This window comes from Empidonax traillii, unplaced genomic scaffold (assembly GCF_003031625.1).
Source record: "Empidonax traillii isolate 1590-97213 ecotype Southwest subspecies unplaced genomic scaffold, ASM303162v1 scaffold208:size1045274, whole genome shotgun sequence".
NCBI lineage: Eukaryota > Metazoa > Chordata > Aves > Passeriformes > Tyrannidae > Empidonax > Empidonax traillii.
This window is the reverse complement of record NW_020955401.1, coordinates 868996-880809: the sequence shown is the minus strand read 5'-3', so window position 1 is coordinate 880809 and position 11814 is coordinate 868996. Positions and strand designations below refer to the sequence as shown.

Below are 11814 nucleotides of genomic sequence, written 5' to 3'. Positions count from 1 at the left end.
TCCCCTCCTCTCCTTCGTTCTCTCTTTCCTTCTCTCCTCTCGCTTGCCTCGCTGTCGGGCGGTTCGGAGCGCTCTGAGCCCGCCGCTCAGCTCCCCTGGCTGCCGGCGCGGCGGAGGGCAGCGCTAACCCCAGCCCTCCGCAGTCTTAAAGCACCACCGGGTCCGCACAGTGGAAAAACCCAAGACCAATAGAAGAAGGCAGCAGAATATCCCTGCCTCTCAATAGTTGGCTGAACTGCGGCCGTTTGGCATCAGCTGAGTTGTATATGACTAATGTGTTGACAAGTCGTGTAGGGGGGACTGGAGGAGGGGGCCCTTCTAGAAGGTCACAGCCCAGACAGGCGAGCACATCAAATAATTGACTGAGAGTCTGTGCAAAACTGAATGAAAACACATATATATATATACACGTACACATCTTGCAGTGCTTACACAGATCCAGATACTATTTGGCCTTTCTTCTGCGTCTTTTTCTGTGGTAAAGACATTTTTTTTCCCCCTGTAGTGAAAGAGTAAATTACAGCCTCTCTAACTAAAAGCAATTTCTGCGTCTATTCTTTCTTCACATCTATGATGTGAAGGCTGGTCTAAAAAGGAAAAGAAAAAAATAAAAGAAAAAAGGGAAAAATATTAAATGAAGACAGCTGAAAAAAAATCAATATTGTGAAATACATAACAGCATTAGGGCAACTCTGAATTTAAGCTGTAAGATGAAAAGCAAACACAACAAAGCAATAAGGAATCTCAACCTGCAGAATCCCCAGTGTGTTACCAACAGGATGACTTCACATTTGGGAGATGACTTTTTTTTTTTTTGAAAAATGCTGTATAACACCAGACATTGCCACTCTGCCAACACCCTGCCCTGTGCTCTGCAATGACACCCAAAGAAAGGACGTCCCCCAAAAAGACATTGGGATGAACACGAGCAGAAAGCACAGCAACAGAACTGGACAGGGAGGAATATCTGTCTGGAGACATTTCTAAAGCCATACAGGGCAGATCATAATGCCCTCTCCAGAGTGTTGCATAAGGCCCCTCGTTCTAATTCTTGAGGAAATCAGAGTCTCAGCCGAAGCCTAGAGAAAGCCATCGTGCAGGAGCTGAGTTCCCTGCATCTCACTTGGACTGGGCTGTCAGCCAGGAGGGACTGAAGCCCTGAAGTGAGGGTAGGAGAGATGACACCAGTATTGGGCAGGGACTCATGGTTGCCCTTAAGGAAAAGATGTGAGTAACCAGGGAAGCTGCTCAGGGGAAAACAGAAACTGATGCCGTTAAACAAAAGTTAAAGAGAGAAGACCAAATGTCTTGGGGGAGAATAAAAAATTAAAAAATAAAAAAAAATAAAAAAAAAAAGGAGAGAAATCTCGGTTTCTTTGGAGCGAAGTTCTGTTAAAAATAACAATACTTAAATCTCTGTTTAGAAGAGAGCTAGTGACTGGCAGAAACATTTAAGTCTAGATTCAAGAGCATTTTGGAGAAGTTCATGACAGATTTGCTCAGGCAGCTCTTTCAGGATTGCTGTTTTTCCCTGTTTGAAGCCCAAAACACTTTTGGGGCTTAAGAGATACAATGCTCAACCACACAGAATAAATATGCCATTGTCTTATACCTTTCTACCTCCTTTGCTCATCTACATAACTCTGGTAGCCCCTGGCAAATTTCAGCTTCCCGTACAGCAGAGTTTCTGTGCCTTTCAGTTCCCTTAAAACAACAACAGCCGTGGCAAATTAGAAGAGTAAGACTTTAATTTGTTCTTCTCTGCACCAAAAGGCAAAGGGACCAACTTTCAGCAGGTATATAACGTTTTTTAGCAGCAGCCAGCCAACCAGGCAGTGTAACCAATGTCTTGAGCTGGGTTTAAGGAGGGAGGGGGAAGGCAGGATGCAGTTTTGCATGAAAGCAGGGTTCACTGGTTCTGCTGCTCAGAGAATAACTTGACTGAAACCGAAATGAAACAATCTGTCAAAGTGGAGTAAGAAGACTATATGATGACTTCCACACAGAGTACATGAAATCAGTTAGAATGCTACTTTTCAAGTCTGAAAAATCAAGGCTTCGACTGCAGTCAAGACTAGTTAAGGTCATGAACCAAGGAGAATCCCCATTTATGCTTTTTTGTTGCTGTTTGTTTGATTTAAAGGGAACTTCCTAAATTAAGTGGCTGGAAATAATTTAATTCTCCCTAAAACAAATTCAGTCGTTTTCCAGAAAGATATCTCAATTAGACTTTGCACATAATCATATCTTTTCTGAAAAAAAAAAAAATCTTATGGAATTATTAAATTAATTTTGATTAAGGGTAGAAAATCTAAAAATAGTCCAAATTTATGTCCTTAAACTGGATTTGGATCTCGTACTGGTTGACTGTCTCATGCTGACCATCCTTGCTTTCTGCAGTGCCACACAAACTTTGTGAGGAACATCTTTTGAAGTTAACAGAGATATGGCAACAGTGCCCATCAGCTCATGATCACCCTGAATACATCTCAGACACTCAGCATTTCACATTATCCTGCAGGAAGCACAAGGGGAAGACTTCTGGATTAGAACCTCACTGAAACCCTAATGCATGTGAGCCATCTCACTACAATGGTATATCCGGAACACCAACATACCTCCTGAGAGCTCTGGCCACACGTATTCCAGTTCTCCCCTGAGCCGTCAGCATGAAGTACATACAGAAACATCCCCAGCATGACCAGTTTGACAGCAATCCACCCAGTCACCAGCTTTCAGCTGAGCAGAAAGCTCAACGGGGAAATCATGGAAAGGGTTGAATGTTGAGGTTGCAAACCAATTTTCCGGTGCACCTGAGTCATATTCTCGTAGTGGGTGAGCAGACACACAAGAAATGCCCACAGCAGACCAACACACCAAGTAAAAGCTGCTTTGGGAAAAGATGACTTTGTAAAAATTAAGTGGGTTGCGATGATCCAAGTGGCTGAACGTTTCACGTTCCCATACTGGAAGATGATGCACCTGATCTCTAACTTCTGTAACCAGTCTCGCAGGAAAATTCTTTTCCTTTTTTTTTTTTTTTTTTTTTTTTTTTCCCCTCAAAGAAAAAGATAAAATGGCCTGTCTGCAATAAACCTGCATTGATTGGGACTTTAGAAAAACAAAAGAGTCTTCCAAGGAGAGGCCGGGCTGGGAGCAGCAGCAGTAATTGGTTCTATTCAGATCGTGGATGGTTTCATAGGCTTTGGGCTTTAGGGAACTCGGTCAAATATCTGCCATTGAAGCATTCAGCTAGTCAAACACAGCCCTTCATTGTAATTCAGGACGCAAAAAAAAAAAAAGAAAAAAAAAAAAAGAAAACCCTCATTTGCAATTTCAGCTTTGAAAATGGTTTTGAAAGTACCTGGAGGAAGAAAGAATGGGAGGGAAGCAGAGAGGAAGTGGAGAGAAAAGCATGGGGAGAGAGGAAGTTCTCAACAGTCAGAAGACCTGGGGTGGGAGGGATAGTAAAAAATGAACATGCATGAAATCAGAATCTAAATGACTGATCAGCCCAGTGTCTGGAAGAGATGATACCTTGGCTCAGTCATCCCTCAGTTTTTAAATCATTCTGTCTCTCCTCATTATTGACCTCGTTCCCTGACTGTAGTCTGCATGACTATGTTCTTGCAGAGCGGTTATTTGAAAGGAAAATATTGGTTATTGGTTTGTAGACAAGAGAAAGATAACCACTGGGGGCTATCAACTAAGTAAACTGACTTCAGTTCTACATTTATTCATAATTTTCATTTTAGTAAGACTTAACAATGTTTTCAGCTCTACTGAGAAAGGAGCTGCAGTCCCAGTCAGTTTAAAAACACAACTAAAGCAAGAAGCATATTATCCTGAGATAACAGTAAAGCAACAAAATTTGGACTATTTCAGTAAACAATTTCCCCCCTTTTTTAATGAAAACACGCAAAGATGTGTCATGCAAAGGATTTGTGAATATTTGGCTGAAATACAGTCCAAAGCACTCAGATCTCAATCTTCTGAACCAAACATTTTCCATCTTCTTTCTGATTCACATCTATTTTAAGGCTGAAGATGGCAAGTTTGAACCACTCTCCCCCAGATTTTCAGGTAAACCAAAGTCCTGTCGCTGCACCCAAAATAAAGGAAGATAATCTCAAAGAGCGATTAAGGGACCAGGGGTTAAGAAGGGAAGAGGGGCAGAAGTGGGAAAGCTTTTCAGTAGCTTCCATCAGTCTGGAAACAGGAGAATCAAAAGCCTTGTGAGAACAGGTTTTCCTCAGAAGACTTCATGCCCGATTTGATACTGGAAAGATTCAGATAAATGTTGAATGCTTGTCAAAATCAATCACTAAACCTTCTGATATTCACTGGCTACCAAGCTTAATGCTTATATCTATAAGCTCACAGTCAGCCATTTTTATCAGGGCAAGCTGCAAAAAATTAAATATTTTCCATGAGGCACTTTAGAATTGCAAAGGAATTTCTAGTTCTCTAAGTACCATTAAGAAGATATCTGCTGGAAAGCTCTGTTTGTTACTGTGAAGCTGGGAATACTCGGGAGGGAGAAGCAGAATCTTGGCATCTGCATGCAACTGCTTGTTAAAGCATCTATGCTGCTGGTACCTATGTAGTCCACCCAAAAAATGCAAGGGAATGAGTACAGTTGGCTTCTTATACTTCATCCAAAACCACTGACTACACTAAGCTGATAATGTGCAAGAATATTGTTATCTGGCAAAAAAATGTGCTCTCTCGCATGACCTGTTCTTACAGTATACACACAATTAGCCATTCAGTCTTGATATGCTCATGAATTAAAGCAGCAGCTTTCAAAACACTCTAGATGGCTTAATACACACTGAGCTTTAAACCAGAAAATGGAGATTGGTTTGTTTTTGTTTTGTTTTGTTTTGTTTTTTTTTCCCCTGCCTGGAGTTACTCTTTTCTCGTGCAGCTCGTTCCCGGGGTTCCAGTAAGATCTGGAAGATGTGAAAAAGCAAACTTACCCCATTAGGTGGTTCTGTGAGCTACAAAACAGGGAAAAAAAGAATTTCCTCTAGATATTTGGTCAGAAGACTCAAGACCTAAGTCAGATAGATGCCTATTACTTTTTCCAGTGCTTTCAAGAAGCTAGAGTGGGATTAGTCTCCCCCTCTCCTCTGCTCGGGTGAATGTTTATACACTTACACATATATTAAAGCAATGACTTAACTGTATTGTGCTTACACCCAACAAACAAATGGATTGAAAATGGACAGCAGGTTCAAAAGTTATTAGAGAAAAGGAGGAGAGGAGCTGAGAAAGATGTTTCTTAGAAAACCATGCTAGAGTAAAGCATGGAAAAATCCAGTCTGTGGGAAGGATTTTAAAGCCCCGTGTATGATTCATGTTTTCTTGAGAGAATACCAGATTTCTCTATTTAAAGTAACATCATCAAAACATAGGGCAGTGATATTTTTTTTTTGGTGGTGTAGACTTCTCTTTGCATTGCACCTTGCAAACAAACAGAGAAGGTAAGATTCTCGCTGCCTGTAAACTAAAGGAAAAATATTTCCTTTGAGAAGGGAGAAGCCAGGAGAAATATATATATTTTTTTTTAAATTTTCACTGCTTCATACAGGCAACTTTGTTCCTGACTTAGAAAAGGGACAGGGGAGGAGGGGGGACATGTGAAATAGCTAAAGATGAGGGCAGGGGACACAGCACAGAACATATCAGACAACTGTCTTGGGTGAAAACCTGGGCTTGCAGAAGGGCAGAAAGGCTTCTCTTGGTGCTAATTGGTTCTCACAAGAGAAAGTGGAACAACATGACAGACAAGCATTGTGGCACTGAAGATATCCATTTAAAAGTCTGCAAATAAAGATGAACTAAACCCCTCTGTGTGTCTGATGCATGTGTAAAGACAAGACATTAAAGATCACAGCATTAAACGATTGTAATGCCAAGATATTATGGAACGATTTACATACACTGAAGTCATAGGCATTGCTGTGCCACACAGCACATATCCTAATGTTGCAGCATGAAAGGGCTGAGTCAAGAGGACTATTTCATTTTTAAATCTGATTTTCCATTATTTGGATTAGGAGTCAGAGCCTTTTAACAAGGCATCTAGGACTACTCTGGATTTGGATGTAGGCATGTATATACACACATAACTGCTTCTTATTAAGAAGAGGAGTTGGGAAAAAGGAAATTTGAAGGAATGTCACAGCTTCAACAAGGCTTTTTTTTAAAAACAATTAATGATGGTTTCAAACCTCTGCAGACCTGTCTTTAATAATTGTTACAGTGCAATCCATTAAGTGCTGTAATTATGTGGGAAGAAGGTTATCCCTGGTCCTGAGCCAAAGTCTGATTTCTATTACCTGCCCAGGATGCCAGTGGCTTACATAGAATAGCAACCACACAAACAAAAGAAGAATTGAGCTCTTGGGAGCCAATACCCCCCTGAGCAGAGTCAATAGACGGGAGGCACCAGAAGAGCAGAGCTGGCCATGCCCAAGGCGATGCACAGAATCCTCAGGTGGCTCCCACCTGCTTCCAAGCACCAGTGAAGAGACAATATCTCCGCTTGCAGACTGCTAGGAGCTCGTGAGAGCATGGCTCTTCCCAACCCTGGTGCAGAGGAGGGGGCCAGAGGGGAGCAGCAGCACCGCAGAGCAGCGGTGGAGCAAGGATGCAGGGTTGCCAAGCAACAGCCAACCACGGGAGGGGGGAGTTAAAATGGGGAAGGGAAACAGATATAAATTCTATTTGCTCCTGTGGGGCCACAGTAGCCCTTCCATCTGCTTCTCTTCCTGCTTCCATTGAGTTATGGGTGTGGACTCCACGAGGGGATTTGGCCACAAGCGTCCCTTGCGTCATGAGCTCCAGTCGGCTCCTCCAGGAGGTTGCAAGAGGGAGAGCCGTGAGAAATACTTTCTTTGCCAACTTGTTGTCATGGATAACACAGCAGGAACAGCAGCAGGCTGCCGTGAGTTCCCCTCACAGCTTGCCCCAAGACTCAGGAATGCAAAGGAAAGCCAGACCTTCACCCGTCTGCATCAGCGACGTCCCTTCTGGTGCGCCCTCGTTTGCCTCAGAGACACACACGAAGTACAGGACATGTTTTTTCCTTCATGCCATGCAGACTTCCTTTGTGACAAGTGGAGCCTGTGTATTATCTCCAGATAAAATTCTTGTTCCTATTCTGTGAGACCACAACCATTTGAGGAAGTAGAGGAGGAAACCTTCACAAAACATTGAGGCAAGAGCCTAAAAGCTTTTTAACCTTCAGCTATTCTGGCGAGGGGGGACCAGTTGGAGAGGGGATGGAATATACAAAAATAAAGACTCCTGACAGCTCATGGGGCTAGAGCACATATGCTGGAAAGACTTTTATGAAGGTTGACCTCAGAGATCCCAAGCCTCTCTCTGCAAGGACAGACTAACACTAACCCAGCTCCCCACAGCCATTCCCCTCATTACAGCTTTCACCAAACCTGGCTACTGGTTCCAGCTGCAAAGCCCTGTGGTGCCCTGCCTCTTACCTGGTGCAACTCAACGTTTTCAAGTCCACTCTCAAAAAATCTGTTTGTGATCCCCCTGTTTCATTGACCCTTTCTTGTCTGCCCGCACTTTATACCCACTATCTCAGATCACCAACAAACTGTTGTGCTTACACACCACTGCACAAGTAATTTTGTCTCCATAATGCATTTTCTACAGCCTATCATTGTTTGTAATTACAGAGGAAGGAAACGGAAAACTATGGAGGAAACTTTGCAAACTGCATTTGCATTTACTTTTGAGTACAGAACATAAATTTTACCAATGCAAAGACCTTCTCTGTGCCTTTCAGGTCGTGGAGTCACACAGAGAAATGCAGAAGGTTATAAAGCAGACAGCTCTCTTTCTTTCGTCCAGGTACCTGTGCCTCCTTTAATATCAAAAGGGAGGAGTAAGCACATTTAAGAGATGATTTCTCCCATCCTTCAGTGCCTGTCCAAGGTAGAACAGAAAATGCACCCTGGAAGCCTCTGTTCCTCACTCTCCATGTATCATGTGGAGAAGCTCCAGCGAATTGCACCATAAACACTTCAAATTAAGCGAGATGAGCAATGTCCACAGCAGCCAACTGTTGCTGAGTTTTTAAATAGCAGCAAGCCCACAGGCAGGATTTGAAGGCAGCTAATGGAGATCTTGATTTTTTGGGGAGGAAATTCTTATACAAGAGCAGAAAAGGACTTGACTGTAACTTTGGCAAACAAGTGGAAATTTATACGCTGGTTGGATGTGGAAAAGGACTCCAAGTACTTCCTGGGAGAAGTTTGGTAGGGCTGTGTTACAGAGGATTTTAGCAGAAGAGAAGAACAACGTGATAGAGAAGCAATGAGATATCCTGTCCAGTGAAGGGTTTCACCTTAAAATGAAAGGCTGGGTAAACATGAATGACAGCAGCACATTGGACTGGGATTAAAGGAGAAAAACCAAAATTGTCTTGTCATCACCTATGCCAACACATCTGGAGCACTGTGCACCAGTTGTGGGCTCCTCAGACCAACAAAGAAGACATACTGGGGTGAGTTCAGCAAAGGATCACAAACTTGGTTAAGAAATTAGAAAAGCCAGTGCATGAGGAAAGGCTGAGAGAGCTGTGACTGTTTAGTCTGGAGAAGAGAAGGCTCAGGAGGATCAAAAATCCTGGATGGGATGGTGTAAAGAAACTGTAGCCTGACCCTTCTCAGTGGCATTCAGTGAAAAGGCAAAAGGCAATAGACACAAAGAGGAATCAATCAGCTCTATTTAAAAGATTTTATATATATATATATATATATATATATATATATATGTATGCATATATATAAATAAAATGTGTTTGTTTTCGTGATGAGGGTGGTGTAACACTGGCACAGGTATCCCAGAGAGTTTATGGAGTGTCCATCCTTGGAGTTATTCAAAATTTGGTAGGACACAGTCCTGCTGTAGTAGTTGGCTCTGCTTTGGGCAGCAGGGCTGCTGTAGATCTCCCAAGGTCAACCTCTTGGATCTGCAGCAAAACCCCTGACTCCATTCCCCATAGAGAAGCAGATCTGAGTCCAACAGAGACTGGTGCTGTGGTACTTCTTGATCATTTCCTTAGGGACTGTTTTGTGGGTTTGGTTGGGGTTTTAATTTTTTTTTTTTTCAAGTATAGCCACCTGTCAAAAGTGATCTCTTCACCACCAACACTTATTTTTAGATAATGGTGGTTCATTTAACAAGCCTGCATTTACTAACAGTTACCACAGGTGGGTTTTCTCTGAGTTTAAGTGCTCGTTAAGTGAGTAAACAGCACCAATATCATCCGTGCAAGGGACAAAATGGGCAAGTAAAAAGAGCTCACTTGCCTTTCCTGGAGAGGACTGTGCTTCAGTGGAGTGGGAAGTAGGCTGTAAATGCATTTTCTCCGCTATTCTGGAATAGTCCTTCCAGAACTATAGACAAAATAACCCCACACCTCAGCATACAAAGAGGGTGTGCAGGCCACAGTCCTGGGGGAGGGGAGGATTTTGGTACTTGGCACAGGGCACAGAATGCCAGTGTTTGTCTCCAGAGCGATCAGGGATGCACTTTCCATACATCCTGTTTTATACACAGTTATCACATCCTTGCTGATTCATCTCTACCTTGAGCAGACTGTTTCCTCTCTCCCCACCTCGTATTCCTCTCACACAGAATTCCTTCCTGCTTCTGTCACTCCTGTTGTGTATATCTGGAGCCTGTCTGCTCCTGCTATCTCTTTCTTTGAAACGATATGACCACAACACAATGGGCTTTAAGCATTTTTTTTAGCTGAAGGTTAAGCTAGAAATCTCAAAGAGATACACCTGTCTTGCATAACATCTCCTGTCTTTCCTGCACAGCAATGCTGAGGGAATAACTTCTTGCTGTTTTGGTCTCCCTGCTATTGCCAGAGACGTGGATATGACAATACGAAGTTATGCTTAATTGGTTACAAGTCGATAAATGGCTCAAGAAGGTATTCTACCAAAATAGGTTTATTAAAAAAAAAATAACCCAAAGAATATGCTAGATGCTGAATTATTGAACTGTATTAGCTTTCATATCTAGGTACAAGTTTAAGACTGATCAAAAAGTTAATTGGCAGAATACATCCTTTTTGAAAAAAAGCCAGATTCAGCATGTTTGAAACATTCTGCCATACAAGTTCAGAATTTCAATACAGTTTCTAGACTGGAATCTTCAAATGACAACAACTGTTAAAGAATAAGATAAACCACAGCAATTTAAGGGATTTTTCCATATTAAGTTTGGAGTTTTTCTGTGAGTTTAGAACTGAAATTATAGCATGTTAGCATTTGTCACAGAACTAAATTTCTGTCTTTCAAATAGTTTTAATACACATACCAAAACCTTCCCTCTAAGGACGGGTTTTCTAATTATTTCTGTATTTAGATTTTCTTCCAGATACATACGAAAAGAAGTCTGGTGACCTCACTTTAAGCCCGTGGCACAGACAAATCTCTGCACTCTGAGTTTTCCAAAGTGATCAGCAGCTGTTTCAGGTCGTGACTGATGGGAGTTGGCAAAGCTTTGTGGGAAAATGGCAAAATGCCTGCATGTATATGTCCAGCTCGAGTGTTACAGTCTTCTCACATAAGTAATAATCAGATCCCCCTAAACAACCTTTACAAGATGAGGAGGGGGTGATGGGGGATTGGCGAGATCTCACTTGTCTTCAGTAGTTAATATTAAGAAATGAATTCTCAAGAAGTCAGTGCTTCGTAACCATGAAACAAAATTTTGCCCCGTGCCTTGGATGTCTGCCCCAATGATTTCTTGTACCCAATACCCTTCCACGAGTGCAAAAACCTACTTCTAACTTCAGTTTCTTGGAAGATGCATTTATATAAGGATTAATAGCAAAGTGTTAGAGCCAGGCAGAAATAACACATGCAGCTACCACACGTAACCTTTCCAATACATAGGAGACAAACTGATAATACAAACTAAGACCTTCCAAATACTAAATACGTTAGTTTTCCATCCTGTGCAGGGTGGCAAACGACGCAGGGATGGCTATTTCTCCCTTTCCAAAAGAACATGCCCTTTTGCCAGATGGGGGGGGGGAGGGGGGGTGTAAGGGGAGGATGACTGGGGAAGAAGATGCCCTTAGTGCCTCCCCCCCCCAACCTCCCCGCGCAGGTCGCTCTGATGTTTGCAGAGATGCCGCTTCACTCGCGGGGCTGTCACTTCGCTGGGTAAACGAGTTTAAACGATCGCAGGGCGAGCCCAAAGCCAGCGCGACGCGTCCAAACCCCGACAGGCACCGCCGCGACCCCCTCGCTCCCCTTTCCCGGGGGAGGGCGAGGATGCGGGAGGAGGGAAAAGGTCCCCGCGGCTTGGGGGGGGGGGGAAGCTCACCATGCGAGATGCTGTGGAGCAAGGCGACGGCCAACATCCACATGCCCCCGCCGCTCCCCCGCTCGCCCTCTCCTCCTCCTCCTCCACCACCACCTCCTCCTCCCTCGGCTGGTGGCTGCTCGGAGCCTGCGGGGCCGCTCGTCCGCCCAGCGAGCGCTCAGCCCCGCCTGCAGCCCCGCGGCTCCGCCGACACTCGCCCGGCGCTCGGGCGGGGGAAGAGGCGGCCGGCGGCGGGGGCGGGAGGCGGGTGCGCGGCGCCCAGGTGTGTCCTTGGCTCGGGGAGGCGCCCGCAGGGCGGCGGGGGCAGGGCCACAGGTGACAAAATCCTCCGGCGCGGCCACACGAGCATCCCCGCCGGCGGCGGCCGGCCCCTCGCACGGCTCCTCACACGGCTCCCCTCGGCCCGGCGGCAGGCGGGCACATCTT

At 44.1% G+C, this 11814-nt stretch overlaps 1 protein-coding gene across 1 annotated transcript in view; it reads right to left on the bottom strand.

The window, feature by feature from the left end:
* The window catches only part of DSCAM (DS cell adhesion molecule), a gene marked incomplete at its 3' end in the record, with an annotated part of 78572 nt that extends 66822 nt beyond the window's left edge, over window positions 1-11750 (bottom strand). The window contains exon 1 of the mRNA XM_027887387.1: window positions 11389-11750. Within this exon, the coding sequence (XP_027743188.1) occupies window positions 11389-11431 (43 nt within the window). The remainder of the gene's footprint in view (window positions 1-11388) is intronic.
* Between the last annotated feature and the right edge of the window lie 64 nt (window positions 11751-11814).